We start from the raw sequence: 25,680 nt of genomic DNA on the forward strand, positions 1-25,680 counted from the left end.
CTGGAGATCTTGGAAGAACTGTTCTTTTATCATATTTATATTAAGGCTCCGATTATATACTCCGCGACATGATAGCCTTAAGGGCCCTTTGACTATTAATTTATATAGTTACCGGTTCTACGTTACTAAACACATATTTCTTGTCTAAACGTTGCATCAAATGGCGCAGATCGTGGCACACTGCTTGATTTGGACAGAGCATTATGTTGCCAAGTGTCTCTTGCTTCTGTTTTTTGCATTGCATCTATCCAACCCAAATGCAACGCAACAGACCTACATTCTGATTTTCTATTGTATGCAAAAGCGTTTTTATCCCGCTTTTATCGTATTTATTGTCCATTTAATGATTGAATGGATAATTTCCGTAAAACATATCCTATATAAATGCAGTAATATCAAAATATTCCAGAAATTTAGAGAAAACACTGATTTCCTTCCATTTTCATTTAATATGGCATAACCCAAAGACACAGCTATCGATTCATAACATGCTATGTTATCATTTCACAGTGAATTTATGGCTGCTGCTTCTTCTCCCCAAAGATCAAAAGCCGACTTCGACTTTGTAATAACTCGATTAATCGAATAGTCGAAAATCGATTTAGTTATCCCTAAATGTGTGTGTGTGTTCATATTTTCTACAGTAAAACATTTTTCCTTTTTTATTATTATTTTTTTAATTTAAATCAAGTAGAACAAAAACGAAAATCCATAAATTCCAACAATTAAGAAACCACCTACAAGTGCCTCAATCGTCAGCAACCATTAAACGGGAAAACTGTAAATGGTCTGAAAAAAGAAAAGCTCAAACGACAGAAAAACAAGACAAGAAAAAGAAAATATCGAATCGAAGTGAAGTGAAGAAAACCAAACCTCCTCCTCCAGTGAATTTCTGTGAACAGAAAATGTCGAAAAATAAGTTTCACACATTACCAAATGTAACAACAAATATAATTGAAGTGAAATCAAAGGTAATATCACATGAAACGCAACACAAAATGTTATGACGAAAGAAAAGAAATTAAGAAATGAAAACAAGAGCCAAGGAAAAACGGTGTGTGCAACGCACAACATACATAGCCGTGTCGTGTCGTGTCGAATTGAATCGAATGTAAGCCTTTTTTGTTTCAAGTTTAATGGCTAGCTGTGGCAATGGTTATATGGATGGGCTTTTGGCCATAATGGTTTTCTGTTGTTGTTGTTCATTCGGTCAGTCAGTATATGGAGGATTGTTTGCTAATAACAATTTCTGGAATGGTGGACGGATGTCAGTGATTCATAGTTTGCATATACTCTCCTGTTATTTTTTATGTGTTGTTGTTGTTGCTTTTTGTTTTAATACGCCCGTTTCCATGATTTACAACAACAATGTATATACAAAATATGTATGTTTACTAGACCGCATTCAACAATTATTACTCCGAGAGTCAAACAAAAAAGATATTTTTGTTCGTACTCGTTGTTGTTGTGTATCGGGAACGCACAATGCGAAAAACAATCACAACTACCTGTTGCTGCTGCTGCCGTTGCCACTGCTTCTGTTCATTCTCTCTTCGTACGAACATATTTCACATTGTGGTGAACATATTAATTAGAACAAACTCCTCCGTTTCGGTTCTGCTCTGCTTGCAGCTGGGATGTAACAATTTGTATGCTGTGAGGGATGTGCGGCGACGCCGGCGGCGGGAGCATGAATGTTTTTGTATTCTTAATTTAGTTTCAATGCCTTCGATTTATAGTTTTGTGTCAGTCAGTCAATGACTTTTTTGTACTTGTTGAATGCAAAATATTGGCTGGCTGGCTGCTACTTTTATAAATATTCTCATTGTGCGATTGTATGTTTGACTGTTTATTCATTGAATAGGTATGCTGGTGCTTGCTGCTGCTGCCGATTAACTAATTCGAAATGCAATTGATTAACAACAATGTGTACTTGTAGATAAAAAAGTTTTGAATGAAAACTTAAGTAAATTGCAAAATAACAAGTACGCGCATATCATTAAGCTATAAAATTAAGGTGCAGGAAAAAAATTCTTACAAAAGCAAAGTAAACAAATTAAGGGCGTTGTAGTGGATTTGGAGAAGGAGAAATGTGAATTGAAATCATTATATTCTCAGAGAAGGCTACTTATCTATTTGATCCGGATCCGTACATAGGCAAATATATGGGTCAACAATTGTGAAATATCACCACCACCACCCTTTCTACTGTATTAAGTTACTACTAGACTGGTCACGTACATCCCATTAAAGTTCTGTAAATACTTATATATCTATCATGTGTATTATTTTTAGATAATTAAGACCAGTTTTTATTTAATTTTGTTTTAGATTTTAGAAGGAATGGTCTATCAAAGGGTTCCTTGGAATATCACAATTCTGAAAGAACGGAACATAAAAAAAAATATTTTATTTTTTAGTCATATCGGCTATAAAGACGGTAGCTTTAATACACTTTACTTCCCTCAGAAGAATTATGAAATGTTTACCATAGGCACCCTTGAGGTTCAAAAAATAATACACTTTTTATTAAATATCTTTAAGATTACCAATACGAAACGTCTAAGATTTGTCTTCGGATACGGATTAAATAGTCCTTTTGGATACTGATAAAAGCGACATAAATTTTTGGGATGTTTAAAGGAGTTGAATTTATTTTGAAAAATTTAATTAAATATCTGCTCGCGTAGCGCACTTTTCCTCTATTCTCGTAGCCCAATCGTTCGTCGTCGTTCACGCAACACGCCGGATAACACTTTATATGCGATGGGAAGGAGACTTCCTCATTCCTCTATAGTTGGTACATATCGTCTTCTCTCCTTTTTTGTGCACGGGACACAGGATGCTGAGGTTTCAATCATTGGGCATGAATTCCTCTAGCCAAATTGTACAAATCTACATGTGCATGCTGCTGAACAGCACCTGGTCTTGAATAGTTTGACTGGTAGTCCATCGGCACCTGCTGCTTTATTGTTCTTCAGCCGATTTATTGCTACTCTGATCTCATCTTGGCTAGGTGGTATACACTTTATACCGTCATATATGGTTGATTGATACCAGAAGTTTTCAAAATGCTCCTTCCAGATCCTCAGCACGCTATCTGTATTTGTCATCTTCATCTCTGCAGGAGGATGTGCCTGCGCCAACCCATTTTTATAGTTCTTATAGGTGAACTCGCGGCACATATTATCATCCCCTACGTCACTTTGGTACGATAGGTGTTCACACATTCAATTGATTTAATCAATTTTTTAAACTTGGCCGGATCGAATTTCGCCTTTGCTAGTACCTTTGAATGACTTCAGAAAGGGGACCCTCCAGCCATTAACCATACACTTATTTTCAGCAGTTTTAGCATTAACATAGAGATTCCTCTACGAATGATACCACTTGTGGAGGTACATCCAGTGTTCGAGTGCGACTTAATTGCTGCCCAAAGTTTCCTCACCCGTTGTAATACTTCATATGACCTAACAATTTACTCCGCTAATAATTTTTTGACTTTCAACATGAGTTCAATGACCTGGGAACTCATATGCTAGTCAAACTGCCTCTGCTGGAAATTCGGCCTTATCTCGTATTCGACCAGAAGGAATAAATTTAGCGGCTGCAGCAGAAGGAATTGAATATTCTCGGAAATGATGGTTGGTGAACTCTCTGAAACCCTGGCAGTTAGCTTTCCTATCAATAAGGAAAGTGCGACGTTCAGAAATGATGAAATGTGAAATGACGTGCTGCTAGTTAACATAAATTATCAAACCTGGTGACACTTCCCTTTTTTTGAGCGGTAACCGTCCAAAACGCCAAGCTATCAATTTGCTCTGCCAGCGCTGTTCCCCTTTTGGTCATTACCTAGGGCGAAATGCCATAAACCATATTGAACATTGTAATTCCCTAGGTCCAGAAGATTATTGCCCTCCAATTAGAAGATAATATTAGGCCATAAACCCGGTTCACAGCTATTAATCGGTGGCATATAAACTTTAAGCACCACTTGACACATTTAACTGCATTCATTTCATGTACGGAGATAGGTCTGTATTGAACAGAGTGCATAAGGAATGCTGGACCCCCACATCCACTTCTGGTACGATCCTTCCTCATAACGTTGTAACCATCATAACGCTATATGTACTTTTTCCTTTGAGCTTGGTATCGTGCAACGCCGCTGCTATGAAGTTCGATTTTAGGCATTTTGATTGTCCAACACAAGGTGGAGGATATAAAAAGTTAGACGCCTTTTGGAAAACAATATTATGTTAATCTCCGACGATTAGATCATCAACAGTTTGTACTTCCCGATATATTCTGTATGTAAAACAAAGACCGTCTGAACATTTTCAATATACGACTCTGTGGATCTTCGGTATAAAACAATTTATATAGTTTATAACCACTATATTTTATACATTATATATTTTATACATTATATACTTCCTCAAATAGTCATAATATAAAATCTTTATTTTTTTCTCCACTTTCAGTTTGATGCCGAATTCCGACGATTTGGTATAAAACGCAGCGATGAACCGCCAACATTCGATAGTTTCAACGGCCTACTGTGTCAATTACATGGCTTGAAAAATATCAAATTTGTCATACAATATGTTGATCCACGCGATCAGGGATTACTGCCAATCAATAACGATGATAATTTTGCACGTGCCTTGAAAACCGCCCAACCCATTTTACGAATTATTGTACAACGCGAAGAGGATTTAGAATATAGTAATAATGGCCGTAGAGCACCGTTCAGTATCAGTCATATATTGGGACAAACACCGGGTAGACCGAGAGCACCACCCATTTCAATGCCACACGATTTCCGACAAGTATCGCAAATTATCGATGTCGATATAGTGCCGGAAACACATCGAAGAGTGCGATTGCTTAAGCATGGCAGTGACAAGCCATTGGGTTTCTATATACGTGATGGAACATCGGTGCGTGTAACAGCAAATGGTCTGGAAAAACAGCCGGGTATATTTATATCACGTTTAGTGCCGGGTGGTTTGGCGGAAAGTACAGGCCTGCTGGCTGTTAACGATGAAGTTATTGAAGTGAATGGTATTGAAGTTGCGGGAAAGACATTAGATCAGGTGAGTAAAAAAACAAAATGATAATATATTTTATTATTTAGTACTTAATTGATATGCTTTGGATTCCAAATTTTGAAATTATTTATTAATTCACATTAGACAACATAAAATTAAGAAAGTACGTGAGCAGTTTGGAAAGTTCTTAGCCTAGCACAAAAAGCGCGGTATAAACATAAAAAAGTTAAGGGTTTTGGAAACTTCCATCTCTGTTATGAACACATGTTAAATTTTGTTTCGAACTGCCCTCGTATGTTGGTCTATAGCAAATTAGAGAATTCTACAATTGTGGCTGAAAACCGCTGTAAACTTGACTTAGTTTGTCATAACGAGATTTGTTGATACTTTTTTGATAAGAGTACGTAAAACTACTGGACCCCTTGTATTGAATCATCAATGTGTGAAATACTTCAAATCTTTTAAAGCTGAATTTTTTTTGTATTTATTTTAATATTCATTGAATGTTAATTAGCATTTGACATTGCTGTTAAGCGAGACACTGTTTTGTCTATTTAAAAATTGTTTGTATGGGAAACAAATTAACACCAATTAATTTTTTTTTTCTGTTTTAGGTAACCGACATGATGGTGGCCAATAGCTCAAATCTAATCATCACCTTTAAGCCGGCAAATCAAAGGACCTTAACATCTCCACGTCGCGGTTCCTTCTCGCGAACTAGTCAATTATCGAGCGGTTCACATCATACCAATCATACAAATACATCGGATGAATTGGATCAGGACGATCAAGATGAGATTGTCGATATGACAGGTATTACGTTAGATGATCAACCAACAGCAGCAGCAACACATCCACATCAATTGGCCACTGGTGGTGCAGTGGCCGGTGGTGCACCAATTGTCGAGTCCCGAGATGGTGTTTTACACCTCTGAGAGAAGAAGATGTGGGTCTACATAAGTGTGTAATGTTAACTATAAACAACAACAAGAAACAGAACAATTCAATTCTTCATGTATTGTATGGGAACCAATTACGTTTTATTTTTATTTAATTTTTTGCTAAAACCAATCACTTCACCAAACTGTTTGACGTAACTTCTGTTTACAATGATTTATTTTTATTATAAATTTTATTATTGCTGCCGCTACTGTTATATGATTTGGCAGGCAAGGAAAAAACATAACAAAAAAGGAAAATATTGATTATGCTATGTTGATACTATTAAGACTATCTACTACTTACTACTGTTGAAATTTTCCGTCCGTTGCTTTTTGCTTTGGCCATTGAACTGATGCAAAAAAACCAAAATTTTATTACGGCCGTTACTTAACAAACAAAAAACGACAAGACAAAACAAAAGACATTGATGAAAATCAAAAGAAATTATTACAAAATCATTCCATTCTATTTCGATCCTCCTCCTACTTCCTTCCTATAAAATATATTATCTATCTCTATAAAATACTTGACAATCGTGTTAATAGCACTTTAAATAAACAAAATGTTAATAAAACATATCTTATAATATCTTTTCTCTGTATGTATGTGAAATTTGTAGAGCTTTCTTAAAAGCGTTTGCAATTTCACGAAAAGAAAAAAAAAACAAATTCACAACTTCCGGTCAACACCCATTCATTGAGCGAACAAACGACCGATCGATCAACCGCCACATAAACATTTAACCAACAAATGACAAATAATACCAAACAACAGCCCGCTAGGTCGCTCGTACGCCTTCATTCCAAACACCTGTATAAACCACCACCACCCCCTTGTATGTCCACCGCCCCCACACTTCCGCATTCCTATTAAATTGTTTTTAGTTTTCTTTTTTTTAATTTAATATTTTTTAATTGTATGTCATTCACACACACATAAGAGATCAATTGTCACACACAATCGGTATTTGTTGTATTTTATTATACATTTATTATTATACACATAATATACTTTTAAACTATTATTGTATTTTATTTTATTATTAATATATAAAGATTATTTTAAACGTATATATTTTTTATAGTTTATAAAGCTACGACATATGTTTTTATTTTCTCTTTGAATACTTAACATTGTTAATAGATCAACAACAACAATAACCACAATATCCTCTGTTTTGAAATAAAATCCATCCAATAATAATGCTGAATGTGAGTGCACTTTGTTCTAGCACCTTATCACAATTGTATCTTTGAAGTAAAATAATTTGTAATTTTCAAAAATGTTCTTAGTTTTTTTTTAATTTAATGTATGTATAGGAATGTTAAGACAATAATCCGTCAATATTTGGAAAGCGAGGAATATAAGCAAACAAATTTAATATATCAATATTTGATTAAAACCAATCATAGTTAATATTTTTGTGTGAAAGAAGTTAGATTTGAGGAATTGGTATGCGATATCTTTATGCTATTCAATTTATTAAATCTCCGTGGTCGAAGCCAGAATTTTATATACTCCTAAGGATATATATTTTGAAGGTGAAAATAATACCAAATTAGACAATGTATGAAAAAAATAATATAATGATTTACTTAAATTCCTATATTTATTTTTCGTGGATATCGCGCATTGCTATTTAAAAAAAAAAAAGAAAATGCGTTTAAATTTACTCACACTTTAAATGGAGTGTGTGGAAATATTCTTATGAGTTTTTTTACACAACATGACATTTTTTATTCGAAAATCACGTCCTTCCTATTAATTTATTTAAAAGTTTCCTGATAAAATTTCAATATAGGAACATACTTTATTAGTACTCCCAGGATGTTTGGTATGGAAATGGGATATATCGGTACATGTTTTGGCATATCCTCCATATAACCAAAGTATTTGTTGTTTTTGGTATGCTTCCAACCGAATTGATTGTAATTCCGTATTTTAGGTTCTCATGGGGTAGCAAATCTTCCTACCAATAAATATCAATAATGGTTCACTTTTTAGAGTAGGCTCGCCACTTAGCTGTGTTATGCATCCTCATTGATTAGGAAATCTCTCTATGAAAAATTGTCAATATTGGTTCGAGTTTCGGGGAAGAATCCATATAATGGTCTCCCTCATTTTTCGATATTTTGACGATTTTGGACACGCTTTTCAATCGAACTGACTTTAAATCAATACTTTAGGTTCTCATTGGTTGCCAAATATTCGTACAAGCATTGCCCGCATTTAATGGTCCCGATATATTGAACGTATTTTGAATGTCCGCCTCACTGTGGTTCGGTCGAATTAAAAGTGTTTTTCCTTTTTTCTGAAGCGATTTGTGCATATTTCCCCGTCCGTCTGTCTGTAGTCAGAGTAAAGATAGCCGCCTGAGAACAAAACCATTTTATTTGGCTTTGAGCGGATTTGAGAACCCAATTAATTATATACTAAGCGATGAGGAACTTTAAGGGGGTTTCCAATGAATTTTCATGGAATTTTATATTAAGGGCTCTGAACTGTCTAGAAAACCTGTTCTCAATCTAAGATTATCTCTCTTAGATCGACGATTATGGTGTACAAAAATATTGTTTTTTCGAAATTTCACCATTATAATCCAGTTCTTGAAAATAAACTGGCCATCTGATACCACCAGAAGATTTGAAATTCCTGATCCCTTTAACAAATTTTTATTATAGTAACATTAAATTTAAAAATTGTATTACACAAATGGTAGGTCACGGTAAATAAGGAACGATCACCATTAAATATTTTTATTATTTTTAATTCCCTAAATATTACCCATCTTCTTTAGCCGGATGCGAACTTACTTGAAAGCTGTATATTGATTATAATTTATAATGGGATATCGAGGGACAGATATATGATCGTTATACTAAAAATAGGGTCTAGGGTAATATTTCGTGGCGTTTAGCTTGGTTGTTACACCCCAATATAATGGTAACACCCAATTTCCCGCATTTTGCGGTCGGTCATAGCCCCATTTTCTAAACGAATTCCCTTTATAAAAAAAAGTATTCGATGGATGGAATAGCTCCTTGCAAAACATTTCGATGTAAGTCCATATTTCAGAATAGCTTTTTGGCGGTTTTTGATATTACCTCTTTTTAACGTATATAACGTATTTTAAAAAGCGCGTTCGTTGGTAATTTTTGTCTAGTTTTGTAGTTTGGGAATTTTACTGATTCACACTGAAGGAATATTCAGAATGTTGCTTTGAGGATGAGATTGGCTCAGAATATATCTTCCTTGCCTAGAAAGGGATCTATAAAGGAGGGAGGTGATTAAAATAAAAAATATTTATAAACAAGTTCAGGACATCGGTAAATTTATGTTTTGGTGTAAATGGACTAATGGTAAAAAATAGGTCATTGACCTGGACGGTCTACATTAGAAAATCCATGATTGTAACTCTGGCACATCTTCAAAATTATTTGTTAAAATTGCTTTGGAAGGGCTGGATGGAATACCACCTTGTGGTGACTCGTGGCAAAAAAATATATCGACGTGGTGACTCGTGGCAAAAAAAAAAAAATATATTTTTAGGTCACCCTTATGTCCGATTTTTTGTATTTTAAAAGTCCTATATGCATAACTCAAACAAATTTTCTGTAATATTAGTTTATGTAGGAATGGAAATCCTCATATGAAATTGTTGAATTTGTTCTCCTCATTATGAAGGTTGTGTGTGATACTTCCTACCGTGCGTGCGAAAATAAGTAGTTTAATGTGTATGAAATTCCATATATTATTTTCTGTCCATCACATATGGTTCGGTTAAATGCAATATCAGTTTTTGATTTCTATAGCCAGTTTATTAAGAATATTCCCTATTAATACTTTTTTCCATTAAAATAATAAAAAAATTAAAAAAAAAATTATTTTATTATCAAAGATACAATTGAACGTGCTGCACTTACACTATTTTTACTTATTGTTTTGATGCCAAAATAAAAATTAAACATGCAACGTTTCCCATATACAACAAGAAACAAAAAACGTTCCCCTAATAACGAAATTATTCTGTGTGATCATGTAACTAACTCAATAGACTAGAAGAGTATATTTCTAACAAAATAGACGTCTCATCTTATATTTCAAATACGTTACAAAATTCACACATAAAAAATTAAAAAAAAGTAGACAACATCAAGTATTAGTGAGAAATCTTTACAAAAAATTTTATATTTAAGTAGATTAAAAAAGAACATAACAAAGTAACACACATTAAAAGATCCAAAAAGAAAATCATGAATCACCGCATACTGACATATGAAATATGTTAAAAATTTATTTGCAAAATAAAAACTATTAAAATTTCTGTTTAATATTTTTTATGTTACTAATTTATTTGGAACTTATTTTACTTAGACTCAGAAACACCCCAATTAAATATCCTTACCAATTACCCTTTACCTCCAAAGGGGCAAACTTATTTCTTCCACATAATTTTTTGTTTGTTTTTGTAATTTCATGAAAATTCTCCATAAATAAAATCTCCATAATCTACATGTGTATTTATTATATTTTTTGTCGTGAAACGTTATATATATTTTTTGTATTTATTTATCTCAAGTATTTCTTGGAATATATTTTAAAATTAAATTAGTTGCATATTTAGTAAATGTTTTCTTAAACAAAACATTCCATTAAAAAAAAATCACACACTTTGTTTCGATTCACTCACTTGTTTTATTTTTTTAATGTTTTTTTGATTTCTCCATCTTTGTTCTTTGTCCCATGAAAATAATGTGAAACACTCAAATTATTAGTGATGTCTAGATTGTAAAACAATAACATTTTTTAAATAAAAAAGCAAACATATATTTATAGAAACATTGAAGATCGTTTACATATATACAAATATGTATTAAAAAATATAGAATGCAAATTTATCATTTTGTAATCAAGAACATTGTCATTTTTTTAGCAAACATTACCATTCGCATTAGCATCATTATGTTTCATATGTATATGTTATTGAAAAAAAATAAGAAGAAAAAATTATTGCTACATAAAGAACTAAAAAACTACACCTTTTTTTAAAAAAAGAATAAGCATGTGTCTTATAGCTCCGTAAGTGAAATACAATAAAAATTATAAAAAAAAATTCTAAATTATGTTGTTTTATTTCATTTTATTTAATGAAAGTAGCTGAAGATTGTAGATAATTGAACCTGAATATATCACGGGAGTGGAGAATTGATATACGAATCAACTTAATCAGTATTCGCAGACAACTATCGTCAATACGACTTCTGTCTTTTTTGTTTCGGAGTCGTTCATTCCTCTATAGGAGGATTAACAAATCCACATTCAATCAAGGATGCATGTATAAAGCTCCCGGGGTTTTTTAATCGTCAGCATAAACCAGCGCTATAAGTGAAACGTTTATTTAACTTTTAAACAAAGTCCTTAAGTCATTCACCTCATATAAAAAATTGGTACATTCGTTGCTAATTTTTGTCTAGTCTTGTAGTTTGATAATGTTGCTGATACAGACTGAAGAATGAGATTGGCTCCTTATTATGCCAATAGAGCATTTACATCACGACGTAATTTTAAAGGATGTCCGAGTAAAATGGTCAACTAGGCACCTCAGTATATCTTCGTTTCCTAGAAAGAGATCTATAAAGGAGGAAGGTTATTGACATAACAACAATTATAAAAATTAAAAAAAAAGATATTTATAAATAAATTCAGGACATCGGTAAAATTATGTTTGGGTGTAAATTGGACTAATGGTAAAAAATCGGTCATTGAACAGGACGGACTTCTTTAGAAAATGCATGATTGTAGCTCTGGCAGATCTTCAAAATAACTCATTAAAATTGCTTTGGAAAGTTTATCATTCATATGAAGTACTATCGCACATGTCTTCTTTAAAAATAAATATTATTTTTAAAACGCACAACTCTGACAAGTCCCCAAAAATATTTTTATAAAATCTACGATAAATCTAATAAAATCTGAGAAATATTTTAAAAATCTTAACCAATAAGGAAGGTTCAAAAGTCAAACGGGGCCACTTTGGATACATACAGGAGATGCTAATATATACAATATCCTGTAGATAGAACATACATATAATCTTTAGAGGATCATTGAATGCGGCGAAACTAAATGTGTGATCTATATAGATATTTGAACCAACTAAAAACCCATACACGTACCATTCCGAAATCTATGAAAAATTTTATGTCATTCGGATTCTTTTGTGTACCATTTATATGATATCGAGCAAAAAATGTATGTGGAGCTATATGTAAATCTAATTGAGGACCTAATTGAGAAATATATATTTAAAACTGTACCGATATCATCAAAACTTCACGTACATCAAACTGGACCCTGTGCAAAATTTTGTCTGAATCGAAAAAATTTTACATAAAATCGGACTATACTCTATATGGAAACTATATATATCTATATATCTATATCTAAATCTGAACCGATTTCAACAAAACATGTACATCAAGCTGGGCCTAATTCAGTACGCTGTGCAAAATCTTGTCTCAATCGAACAAATATTGCGAGTTTGGTGCACAATTTACCTATAATCGGACGAAAATATATATGTGGGAGCCATATCTAAATCTGAACAGATTTCAACGAAACATTCTTGAGATTAATTCATATTAATTTTAGTACGTTGTGGAAAATTGCGTGCCAATCGGACCAAATTTGGGTCTTTAATGCACAATTTACATAAAATCGAAAGAAAAGACATATAGGAGCTACATTTAAATCTGAACCGATTTTCATGAAACTTAACACAAATCATTATTGACTTAATTCAGCACGCTATGCCAAATTTTGTGCAAATCGAAAGATATACAGGGACTTTGGTGAACCATTTATATTAAATCGGACGAAAATATATGGGAGCTATATCTAAATCTGAACCGATTTTCACGAAACTTAACACACATCATTCCAGACCTAATTCAATACGCTGTCCGAAATGTTGTGCAAATCGAAATATATATATACGGGGATTGATACACCATTTACATTAAATCGGACGAAAATACATATGGGAGCTGTATCTAAATCTGAACCGATTTTCACGAAACTAAACACACATCAGTCTAGACTCAATTCAGTACGCTATGCCAAATTTCATGCAAATCTAAGCATATATAGGGACTTTGGTACACTATTTACCTAAAATCGGAGGAAAATATATATGGGAGCTATATCTGAATCGATTTTTCCCAATTTCAATAGGGTTCGTCCTTGGGCCAAATAAATGAGCTGTGCCAAATTTCATCCAATTCGAATCAAAAATGCTGTATTTTGTTTACAATTTAACATAGACAGACGGACGGACATGCTTAAATCGACTTAAAAAGTGATTCTATGCATATTCTCAAAAGTAACCATGAGTCTATCTAGTTTGCTTTTGTCTGTTACAAACATATGCACAAAGACATAATACCCTGTACCACAGTGTGGTGAAGGGTATACAAATTAATTACATTTGAGTTACGTTTAAAGTGCCTAATTTTCAGCGAGAAGGTATTTTAACTTCTAATTACAGCTTGGAAAATCCGACTTTAGACTACTTAAAATCGTTTACTACGTGCTTAGTTGCCTTGTGACAGAACATTTGTTCCATAGGCCGAGCTTAAAAAATGTTTCCATGCGCGTCGGTCTAGTGCGCAGCTCTTTTCCACTTGATCTTTCCATCGAATTTGTGGCCTTTCCCTTCTGCGTGAACCATCACTTGACTCGCCTTTTGAGCTGGGGCATCTTTATCCATTCTCACAAGATGGCCTAGCCAGCGTAGTCACTGCAGCTCGATTCGTCTGACTATGTCGAGGTCCGCGTATAGATTGTAAAGCTCGTGGTTCATTCGACGCCGATATTCACCGTCGACGCAGATCCTTCGTAGAATTTTTCTCTCAAACACTTTAAGAGGTGCCTCATCTGCTTGCGCAAGTATCCATGCTGGTCTGGCGGGAAGTGTCCTTGCTTTTGAGTTGCTTACTCAGACCATAGTAGCATCTGTTGGCCAACATTATCTTTCTCCGAATTTCAAAACGGATGTCATTAGTTTTATTTATGGCGGTACCAAAGTATATAATATCTTTGACTACCTCGACACTGTAGTTCTCAAGTTCCACAGTTGGTCCGAGTCTACCGGACGTCTTGCCCGTTGATACCATTAGCTTTGTCTTCTCGCCATTTATTGCCAGAGCCACTTTGGCAGATTCCTTCTCAATTTGTTCAAGGTTGGCTGTTACCGATCGCAGTGTTCGACCCATTATATCGATGTCGTCGGCGTAGGCGAGTAACGTGTGTTGTTTGGTGTACAAAGTCCCATTTCTGTTCACATTTGCGTCTCGTATGACCTTTTCTAGCAGGATGTTAAAAAGAACACACGACAAACTGTCACCTTGTCTGAATCATCCTTCGGTATTGAAGGGCTCTGATAGGTCCTTTCCGACATTAACTGCTGACCATGTCCCACTTAAAGTTATCCTGCATAGCCGTATTAATTTTTCAGGAATGCCAAACGCAGACATGACTGTAAGTACCTCTGAACGGATAGGGCTGTCGAATGCGACTTTATAGTCGACGAATAGGTGGAATGTGTCGATGTGTTTTTCGTGGGGGTTTTCCAGTATTTGGCGCAGAGTGAAAATCTGGTCAATGGTGCATTTGCCAGGTCTGAAGGCGCATTGGTATGGTCCAATAATGTCATTGGCCATTGACTTTAGCCACTTCACACAGCACGCTGGATAGCACTTTATATGCGATGGGAAGAAGACTAATTCCTCTATAGTTGGCACATATCATCTTGTCTCCTTTTTTTGTGCACGGGACACAGGATGCTGAGGTTCCAATCATTGGGAATGCATTCTTCTAGCCAAATTGTACTAATCATCTGGTGCATGCTCCTTACCAACATCTGGCCACCAGTCTTGAATAGTTCGGCTGATAACCACCCATTAGCTCCTGCTGCTTTATTACTCTTCAGCCGATTTATTTCTATTCTGACCGAACTTTATACAAATTATAAGTGTTTATGGCCTTGTTTATTTTATTATTTTTATACCCTACACAACTATGTTGTCAGGGTATTATAGCTTTGTGCAGCCCCAAAAGTTTGTAACGCCGCGAAATATTGGTCCTAGACCCACCTTTAAGTATACCGATCGTCATATCTCGACTAGCTGAGTCGATCTAGACATGTGTGTCCGTCCGTCTGTCCATTATAATTTGTAAACACGATACAGGCCACAGTTATGGACCAATCTTCACGAAATTTTGCATGTATGATGGGTTCTGGCCAATGAAGACCCCTATTGTTTTTGTGAAAGATCGTTTAATATTTAGGGGATGAAATGGACCAAATACTAATTTTTTTCGGTTTTCCTGGTCGCTCCAGAGGCCGCAATAATGGCCCTAACTTCGTGAAATTTTGCATGGAGAAGGGGATCGGGCCAAAGAATAAGCATGCCTGTTTTGATAAAGATCGGTCAATATTTAGCGGGCCAAATGGACCCTGACTTTTGTGTGAAAATGGCAAAATTTGTATTCTATGGCGTACATATTTGCCCCTGAAGGACATAGACCCGAGAAGTTGATTGTATATCCAAGAGGAGTGGTTGACCTTAAAATTTAGACCAATTATATTGTCGTATGTACTCGGATTTGGGAGTTACAACTAAATATTTACAGGTATCTCCGCATTCGTATATTAGTTAGTAACCCATTATCAGTCTAGAGAGCGGAACTATAGCGCTGATCGCTTTGAAATGTTTCATGAGGTTCCGGGTATGGTCAAGAACAACGCCTACAATTTTCGGTGATGATCAGATAATAATTTTGGGATGAAGTGGACCGAAAACTTAATTTTTTGTGTTATTTTCTAGTCGATCCATGGACCACAAATGAAAGCCGAACATCACAACACAACCCACAGTGAAGGGAATCTGGACAATAGCTGTACTGAATACACGTAATATTCGGAAAATATGTCAGTGTGAGGAAGATGTGCTTTTTACCTCTAATCGGGCAAGAGGGTGCAAATATCACGAAATATTGCCCAGGCTCGGAATAAACATCCGCAGAAAATTTGAGTTCCGTGGTAGTTGTGTAGGGTATCGTATGGTCGGCCCCGTCCGACTATACTGCTCCGCTCACTGGTTTTACCTACCTTTTGAAAAATTACATAGTTCCATATGGGGTTCCGGAAATTACCAAAATGCCTAACTTTCTGCCAAGAGGTATTTTATCTTTGGAGGATACAAAAAGATCATCAGGCTACTCGCTGTGTAGATTATCGCAAAGTGGTGACAATTTATTTATCTATACCGCGATAATTTTTACCTTCACCATTAATTTTCCGCTATCTGATATTAATACATTGTTTTTCCAAAATAAACACAAATATTTCTGTTCACACACGCCTTCAAAATATATTATTTTTCAATTATTGCTGCCCTGATTAAAATCTCGACAATCAAATAAGACACCATCCCTCAAAGTTAATGTCACACCATTCAAACACACTACCAACCAGATTGCCTGTCTGTTTACAGTCCGCACCTGTATTCCTCATAGGCCAGCAGCACGGCATAGCAGCGGTTGGATTCGTAAATAGTACTGCAGCCACCAAAAAAATAGTGTCATCATTGTCATTGCTGGCTGATGCTATTGTTGGTGACATTTTGGTTACTTAGTTTGCAGTTAGTTGTTAATGCGCTTTCTTTACAACAAAAACAAACAACAATCGGTGTTTAAGTTATTGTGTATCGAATCGTGGTGACAAAAGTTTAATAAACTCTACAAAAATGCCAGCACCAGCATCATCGTCGTCGTCATCTTCAGCTTCAATTTTCTATGAGGCTGCCAAAGAGACATTGGTTGAATATTTCCAAAAAACAAGCCTCAACGGTTTTGGCCTTTTGTATTATATACGACGGCGAAAGTATCAAAGGTTGGTTGGTCGGTTGGTGGGTATGTTTATGGATTTGATGGTGGACATCAATGCAACCTGGTTGCTTTTCTTCGGTTGGTTGTTTGACACGCAAGAATTCTGTGAATTATGTTGTGCAATAATAAATTGTCATCAATCACAGATTTTTGGTCTGTTGTGTGTGTATTGGTGTTGTGTTCAATTATGTTATGTGAAATGAAGCAATTATGGGATTAAAGTTCAATAACGTTAAATTAAAAACAGCTTGAAATGTGGAGATGTACAAATGATGTGGTGAATGGGAAAATATTAAAGCCTAACATTTTCTAAAGAGGGAATTTCATAAAACATCACATGAAAAGTAAAATGATTTTCCCACATATACAAATTCACAGATATAATTTATAGCTCCTTAAAAAAAATTCACGCCTTGTGTTGGCCCTTGAAAAAATATTCTTTAAAAAATCCACGCCTTGTGTTGGCCCTTGAAAAAATATTCTTTAAAAAATCCACGCCTTGTGTTGGCCCTTGAAAAAATATTCTTTAATAAATCCACGCCTTGTGTTGGCCCTTGAAAAAATATTCTTTAATAAATCCACGCCTTGTGTTGGCCCTTGAAAAAATATTCTTTAATAAATCCACGCCTTGTGTTGGCCCTTGAAAAAATATTCTTTAAAAAATCCACGCCTTGTGTTGGCCCTTGAAAAAATATTCTTTAATAAATCCACGCCTTGTGTTGGCCCTTGAAAAAATATTCTTTAAAAAATCCACGCCTTGTGTTGGCCCTTGAAAAAATATTCTTTAAAAAATCCACGCCTTGTGTTGGCCCTTGAAAAAATATTCTTTAAAAAAACCACACCTTGTGGTTCGATGAAAAAAATATTCTTTAAAAAAACCACGCCTTGTGGTTCGATAAAAAAAATATTTTTTAAAAAACCACGCCTTGTGGTTCGATAAAAAAATATTTTTTTAAATAATCCACGCCTTGTGGTTCGATGAAAAAAATATTCTTTAAAAAAACCACGCCTTGTGGTTCGATGAAAAAAATATTCTTTAAAAAAACCACGCCTTGTGGTTCGATGAAAAAAATATTCTTTAAAAAAACCACGCCTTGTGGTTCGATGAAAAAAATATTCTTTAAAAAAACCACACCTTGTGGTTCGATGAAAAAAATATTCTTTAAAAAAACCACGCCTTGTGGTTCGATGAAAAAAATATTCTTTAAAAAAACCACACCTTGTGGTTCGATGAAAAAAATATTCTTTAAAAAAACCACGCCTTGTGGTTCGATGAAAAAAATATTCTTTAAAAAAACCACGCCTTGTGGTTCGATGAAAAAAATATTCTTTAAAAAAACCACGCCTTGTGGTTCGATGAAAAAAATATTCTTTAAAAAATCCACGCCTTGTGGTTTCTTGAAAAAAATATTCTTTAAAAAATCCACGCCTTGTGGTGGTTTGAAAAAATATTCTTTAAAAAAATCCACGCCTTGTGGATACCCTTCACCACTTTGGGTATATTCGACAGATGCATTCTAAAGACGTCGCATTTTTACATAAAATCGGACGAAAATATTTATAAAAGCTATATCGAAATCTAAGCCGATTTAATCGAAATTTGGCACAGAATATCGGCCACATTCTGATTACTTGGTGCATCATTTTCTTAAATCGGGAGAAAATAATGGTAGCTATATCCGATTTCAATAAAACTTTCCACATGCTAGGTTATATAAACTTCAGAACGTTGTGAAAATTTTGTGTCAATCGACCTACCTATATTTGGGTCTTTGGTGCACCTTTTACTTAAAAATGGAAGAAACTATATATATCTACTATATCTAAATCGGAACCGATTTCAACAAAACTTGCCACACGTTATCTTATAATAACTTCAATAAGTTGTGCAAAATTTTGTGCCAATCAGACCCATCTAACTTATACTAAGTTCAGTACGTAAGATATGTGGACTTTGGTACACCATTTACCTCAAATCGGACGAAAATATATATGGGAGCTATATCTAAATCTGAACCGATTTTCAGGAAACTTAACACGCATCATTCCTTACTTTATTCAGTACGCTATACCAAATTTCGTGCAAATCGAAAGATATGTAGGGACTTTTGTACACCATTTACCTCAAATCGGACGAAATTATATATGGGAGGTATATCTACATCGGAACGGATTTTCAGGAAACTTAACACACATCATTCCTGACTTTATTCAGTACGCTATACAAAATTTCGTGCAAATCGAAAGATATATAGGGATTGTGGCTTGAAAAAAATTCATTAAAAAATCCACAATTATTTTATTTCATTTTAGGCTCTTCTGGTTCATGTTCATTGTACTGGGTGTGGCCTTCGCCATCTATGTCTGCATCTCCACAATGTCTTCTTTCCTGGCTGAGCCCACTATAACCACACTGGATCCGCAAGAACATACCATATGGAATGTACCCTTTCCCTCGATTGCCGTTTGTAGTCACAATAAGTTGAGTCGAACTGCCATGCAAGCATTGGCCAGAAATTTGTAAGTAGTTCGACCTACAGTGTGTCACAAAAAACTTTGCACTCACCGAGAATATTTAATGCACCGCCAATTTGTTGTAGGTCCCGCGATTCATTCGATTTGAATTTCTATGATTATTGGTTGGAGAAATTGAAGCTGTTTGCAGGTTTCTTCAATACAGACTCAATAGATTTTGATGAAGCACAAAATTTACAAGATATTTTGGAACGTCAGGGCGGTAAACCCTTTAATACGGCAAAGTTTTTGAGAGGTTTGGCTCCGCAGTGCAAAGATTTGTTGTTGGCATGTTATTGGGCTGGTGAGGCCATTAATTGTGAGGAGGAGCTAAAATTGGTGGGCTTTACAAGGGGTTATTGCTGTGTGTTTAATTATCAATATGAGAGGTATCTGAGATATGCATAAGATGTAATCCAAAGCCCCTTTAAAATTTGATTTTAATTCCAGAACCGAACAGAATTATTATTATGCCCGACGTGCTGGTAGTGATATGGGCCTGGTGCTGCTCCTCAACTCCACGACAAAAGACTATTTTTATGCCGAGGATAGTTTGACGGGATTTACAATACAAATATTTGGTAAACAACAAAATGCCGATAGCTCCACAGGACACATGGGCCTTGTCCAGGTGGATGCTGGTGATGATATAGATATCCGATTGAAATTAGTATCACAAATTACAACAAATGCAGTGAGACATCATCCTGTGGCGAAACGGGGCTGCTACTTCCCCAATGAGGATAAAATGGGTGGCTATGGACAGGCTGGTTGTTTGATGAAATGTAAAATTCGTAGCATAGAATCATTGTGTAATTGTATGCCCTTCTTTGCCTTTGGGGATAAGGTGGAGATGGACAATGATAGAGAACCGCTGGTACAGTGTTCATTGGCCCACACCGAATGTTTGAAAAGATATCGAAGTGAGTTTTTTAGATTTAAACAAAGGCGTTTTAATATATGGATGCCCATTTCAGTTACCTGGCAGACCTACAAACCCCCCTTGGAGTATATGAATCTACACATGCAAGCCGAACTTTTGGATGCATTAAGCTGTCCCGAATGCCTGCCTTTGTGCACCTTTCATCGTTATAATTTTTACAAGGCCAAGAGTAGCCTCAAGGATAATCCTCACTCTCCGGATAATTTTAAATATTTGTAAGTTAATTAATGACAAGAAAGGGAAGCGAGAAATGATATCCACAACTATTTTCTTATTTCGGATTTCAGGAAATCTTTACCAAAAGACGCGCAGGATATTAGTTTGATAAAAATATACTATCCCACGGAATATGGTACGCAATATCAAAAGAATGTTTTGTATAATTGGTATCAGATGTTGTGTAAGTTTTTGAAGCTTTTACAGAGAATTTATAAAATCTGAAGATTTATTTCTATTTTAGCAAACATAGGTGGAGTCATAGGGATCTGTATGGGCTGCTCATTGATCAGCGGTATTGAAATTATTTATTTTGTCTTTATACGTCTGGTGGAAAATTTTTTGAAACGTCGTCAAAATGGAAATTGAATATAACAATAAACTTTCAATTCATGACGTCGTTTTTTTATTAGGAGGTCTGAGGGGAGGATTTTTTTAAGAATATTTTTCTAATGGATTCATAAGATTTTTTATTAACCACATTTTTTTTCAAGCAACCACAAGGATTTTTAAAGAATATTTTTTTTAAGCAACCACATATTCTTTTCTTGGAACCACAAAGCGTGGATTTTTTAAAGAATATTTTTTCAACCTACCATAAGGCGTGGATTTTTGAAAGAATATTTCTTTCAATCAACCACAAAACATGGATTTTTTAAAGAATATTTTTTTTCATGGAATCACAAGGCGTGGATTTTTAAAATAATATATTTTTTCAATTTTTTTTTCAAATTTAAGAATTTTTTGTAGACGTTGATTTTTAAAATTTATTTGGAGTCCTTGATTTTTGTGTTTTTTTTGAGTCGTTGATTTTTAAGAATTTTTTGTAGAATTTGATTTTTAAGAATTTTTTTGGAGGCTTTGATTTTTAATTGAATTTTTAAAATTTTTTTTAGAGTCGTTTTGTATATTTTCTTTTGTAATATTTTGTAGAGATGTTGATTTTTTGTGGGATGGATCTTGAAGAAATTAGGTAATTTGAGATTTGGATTCTTTAAATGAATATATTGTAGGTGTAGACTTCTAAGAATTTTGGCAGACGTGAATTTAAAGAATTTTGGATTTTTATTTTTCAGATTTTTGGTCAAATTTTTGAAGTGAATTTTTTGATTTTTAATGCTTTGGAGACTTTGGTTTTTAGAAGTTTTTTGGAGGCTTCGATTTTTAAAATTTTTCTACACTTTGATATTTAAATTTAAAATAAAAAGAATTTTTTGTAGACTTTGGTTTTTAATTTTTTTTGGAGACCTTGATTTTTATACATTTTTTGGAGGCTTTGATTTTAAAGACTTTTTTATAGACTTTGATTTTTAAGATTTTTTTCGGAGAGTTGAATTTTTAAAGAATTTTTCTTGCAGGCGTGTTAGATATAGCTCCCATATATATTTTCGTCCGATTTAATGTAAATGGTGCACCAATGTCCCTATATATCTTTCGATTAGGACGAAATTTGGCATAGCGTTCTGAATTAAGTCTAGAAAAATCGGTTCAGATTTAGATATAGCTCCAATATATATTTTCGACCGATTTAATGTAAATGGTTCACCAAAGTCCATATATATCTTTCGATTTCCACGAAATTTGGCATAGCGTACTAAATTAAGTCTAGAAATGTGTGTGTTAAATTTCGTGAAAATCGGTTCAGATTTAGATATAGCTCCCATATATATTTTCGTCCGATTTTATGTAAATGGTTCACCAATGTCCCTATATATCATTCGGTTTGCACGAAATTTGGCATAACGTACTGAATTAAGTCTAGAAAAATCGGTTCAGATTTATATATAGCCCAATTTTATTTTAATTTGACATAACATACCGAATTGAGTCTAGAATGATGTGTGTAAAGTTTCCTGAAAATTGTCCGATTTTAACCCGAACAGAGCTCTAATTATTTTTTTTCGAATTGTGGGACGAAACTTTTAGCCTGTTTAGATTGTGGGCCACTGAATTCAAAAAATTTATTGGTATCCTTTTTTCTTATCAGGATAATCGACAGGATCAATTTTTGGACTGTGGCCGCATGTTCACACTGGCACTGCTCGGGTACAGGTTTTTTAGATGATTTATTGATCGTATTATGAGTGTGACGATGTGATGGTCACGCTAGCACAGTTCGGTTAAGACCATAAGGACAAAACGTGCATAAATTAGTCTAACTTAACTTGTGACAAGATTCGTTGAAAGCCGTTCACATTTGGCTATAGAATAGAATGACGTAATTGCGTGTAGAAGTACAGATGTAGCCCATATATATTTCCGACCGATTTCGTGTTAATTGGGCTCGATTTACATAATTGTGTCCCATTGTAACAAACGAATGACATGTTTATGGATTGATCTAAGTCGATTCACATTTATATGAAAGTCACATATTTTAGTTCATCCAATTTCATGTTAATGGCCCTTCTGTTAGGATGCATCTTTTTAATATACCCGTAGTGGTGAAAGGTATCATATAGTCGGTCCCGTCCCACTTTACTACTTTCCTTACTGGTTTTTATTTGTTTTTTAATATGTGTATTTTTAAATATTTAATATTTTCGTCTATATTTTTGTTAGAACTCATTTTTTAAGATTTTGTTTAGAAATTTATTTTTTTTTTTGATTTTTTCGAAATTCTCAATCTAAAATTCAATTAATTACTTGAAATCCCAATTTTAAGGCCTTGTCCATAATGATTATTTTTATCTTGGCCATTATTAAAGACAACAACCATAAAATTTATCTAAAATTTACAATGTCTTTGATAGAAACCACATTGAGAGTTTATGTTAAGAGAGTGAGCGCATGTCTTGTCTTGACTTAACTTTAAGCTTAAGAGAAGAAAAGTCGAGGCTTTGTTTGTTTGACGTTTTCTTTACGGACGGAGAGCAACAACGCACACAAGACAAACTGGATTTTTTGGTTGTTATGGTACTACCAAACATTTCTTGGGCCACGATGATATTCAGTTTTAAACAGACTTGGCTAAGAGGCGGTTGTGCTTAACGGCATTTGTGTGATTCGCTGACGAAGAACAATTTCAGCAAAAATATCGAAACAAATGTTGCGGTTTGGTCACTAAAGAAAAAAACAAAAAAGTATTTGTTGTTATTTGTTGTCTTATATGGCTATATCTTGTTGACGCGATCGTGATTGTTTTTGTTAAAAAATATTGCCTTTCTAAACATCAAGTGAGAGAGAGGGAGTTTAGTGGTGATTTTTACGCGAGAGTTGTTGTGTTTTGCAGCGGTACCAGTAGTAGTAGTAGTGAATGTCACTCACTCACTCACTGCAATCAGTCCTCCATCAAGAAGTTGTTGGGGATTTCTTTTTGTTTTGATTTGCAAAACATTGTTGTTGTTGTTTTGTTGTTCGGTGTATGACGTATGTGCATTGAAATAAAAATTATTTGCTGAATGCAATGCTGTTGACATTTTGCTCGCTTCACATTTAACATTGTTGAGGATTTGAATTGGAGGATTGAGGCAGTCATAGTCGTCGTCACCATCATCAGCACCATTGTTGTAATGGTTGTACTTATAGGGTACCACCAGCTAGTAATGTGAGAAGTTATTTGTGGTGTGGTGGTCGCACGTTGTGTTGCAGTTCGAAGAACGGCTCAATAATAACAAAAACAACAACAATTTAATATAACGAAAATAACACCGACTTTGCAGCTAACAACAAAACAAACCAAGAAACGACCAAACTTAGTTGGAATTGCAGCAGAACATGTTACAGCAGAAGTGCAGCAGCAACAGCAGCTAGCAAAATAAACCACGAAGAACCACTTTGGACGACTGACTAACCACGGCCAGGCAGTCAGACAGACACGGCACGACAATAAACTGCAGCTAAACTAACTAAAAATAAAAATAAAGAAAAACCAAACCCAGTGCAGTTTGTGCGCATGCGTGCCAGCCATTCAGCCCCACATTGCCTGGTATTTTACTTTTTAAAAAGTGCATTTATTAGTACAAGTGTGTGTGTGTGTGTGTCTATGTATGTTTGTGTGTACGTTTGTTTAAGCTTGATTATTTTTTGTGATGGCAGGAAAGTTGCTGCTGAGTGTCCAAGACAAGCGAAAATAAGAGACGTTTTTCTTTCGAAAAAAAGAAGCCAACAACAAAAATCTTCAGTTGCGCCACCACTGAAGTAGAAAGTTGCTGTCTTTGAAACGTCTTTTCACGGCGACCCTGTTGGATGCATCGTCGCAAGTCAAGGCGGAAATTCTGGCGCGTTTAACAAAAAAGTAAACCGCATAAAAACGCATAACAAAAATTGAGAAAAATAATAAAAACAACCACCAAAATATGAAAAATGCAAACAAATCATAAAATTTACTGAGCCAATTAATTGTGTTAAAACGAAAAAAAAAATAATAATTAAAAAATTAGTACAAATTAACAAGCCAAGAAATTTTATGCATTGCAAAACAAGAAGAGTGTCACTGAAAATCAAGAATAAAACAAAAATAAATACAAAATAAAAAGAAAGAAAATAAATCCAAAAAAGTGAATTGAAAGCATTTTTTCTCAAGATCACCCAGTAACCCTAAAAGTGTTTTCAAAGAAAAAATTAATTGTTGTGGATTTTTCATTTTAATGCTGACCAACTAACAACTCCAACAACAATGTCGGATATTTATTATTGCAGCAAGGTAAGTTTGCAGCTCCTTTTTAGAGACATATTTTTTGTAATAATATTTTTGGATGTTTAAATTTTTAATGGTTTTTTGAGGGTTGAATTTTTAGGAAATTTGCCTTATTTTTTAAATTTTTTGGAATATTTCACTTTTTTGAGAAGATTTTTAGATTTAAGACGTCGATTTTTTAAGATTTTTAAGCAGACGTGATTTTTTAAATTTTTTGGAGTTTTGGATTTTTTTTATGTGTTTTGAGGTTTAAATTTTTAAGATTTGGATTTTTTAAGGCGTTGATTTTTTATGTGTTTTGAGGTTTACATTTTTAAGATTGGTTCAGATCAACGTGTTTTTTAATAATTATATTTTTAGATTTTTTTCTTTCTTTTGGGGATTAAATTTTTAAGAGTTTTAAAATTCTTTGTGTTTGGAAT

At 34.3% G+C, this 25,680-nt stretch overlaps 2 protein-coding genes across 2 annotated transcripts; both read left to right on the forward strand.

The window, feature by feature from the left end:
* Positions 1 to 885: 885 nt before the first annotated feature.
* LOC133322153 (partitioning defective 6 homolog gamma) lies at positions 886 to 5,989 on the forward strand. The gene is made up of 3 exons (XM_061531199.1): positions 886 to 971; positions 4,485 to 5,099; positions 5,669 to 5,989. Exons 1-3 carry the CDS (start codon positions 906 to 908, stop codon positions 5,987 to 5,989), a joined length of 1,002 nt encoding a protein of 333 aa, XP_061387183.1. The 5' UTR covers positions 886 to 905.
* A 10,815-nt stretch (positions 5,990 to 16,804) lies between these two features.
* LOC133322154 (pickpocket protein 11) lies at positions 16,805 to 20,988 on the forward strand. The gene is made up of 7 exons (XM_061531200.1): positions 16,805 to 16,950; positions 19,260 to 19,466; positions 19,547 to 19,849; positions 19,911 to 20,383; positions 20,438 to 20,618; positions 20,691 to 20,803; positions 20,864 to 20,988. Exons 1-7 carry the CDS (start codon positions 16,805 to 16,807, stop codon positions 20,986 to 20,988), a joined length of 1,548 nt encoding a protein of 515 aa, XP_061387184.1.
* The last annotated feature ends 4,692 nt before the right edge of the window (positions 20,989 to 25,680 follow it).

This window comes from Musca vetustissima, unplaced genomic scaffold (genome assembly GCF_032173495.1).
Source record: "Musca vetustissima isolate MV318-11 ecotype Yass unplaced genomic scaffold, APGP_CSIRO_Mvet_v1 utg31286, whole genome shotgun sequence".
Classification (NCBI taxonomy): domain Eukaryota; kingdom Metazoa; phylum Arthropoda; class Insecta; order Diptera; family Muscidae; genus Musca; species Musca vetustissima.

Excerpts from the sequence above, each read along its gene's own strand:
- LOC133322153 (XM_061531199.1), top strand. The coding sequence starts at position 906 with ATGTCGAAAAATAAGTTTCACACATTACCAAATGTAACAACAAATATA. Across the intron at positions 972-4,484 it reads TAATTGAAGTGAAATCAAAG|TTTGATGCCGAATTCCGACG; the intron begins GTAATATCACAT and ends CTCCACTTTCAG. Across the intron at positions 5,100-5,668 it reads CGGGAAAGACATTAGATCAG|GTAACCGACATGATGGTGGC; the intron begins GTGAGTAAAAAA and ends TTTCTGTTTTAG.
- LOC133322154 (XM_061531200.1), top strand. The coding sequence starts at position 16,805 with ATGCCAGCACCAGCATCATCGTCGTCGTCATCTTCAGCTTCAATTTTC. Across the intron at positions 16,951-19,259 it reads CGACGGCGAAAGTATCAAAG|GCTCTTCTGGTTCATGTTCA; the intron begins GTTGGTTGGTCG and ends ATTTCATTTTAG. Across the intron at positions 20,384-20,437 it reads ATGTTTGAAAAGATATCGAA|TTACCTGGCAGACCTACAAA; the intron begins GTGAGTTTTTTA and ends TGCCCATTTCAG.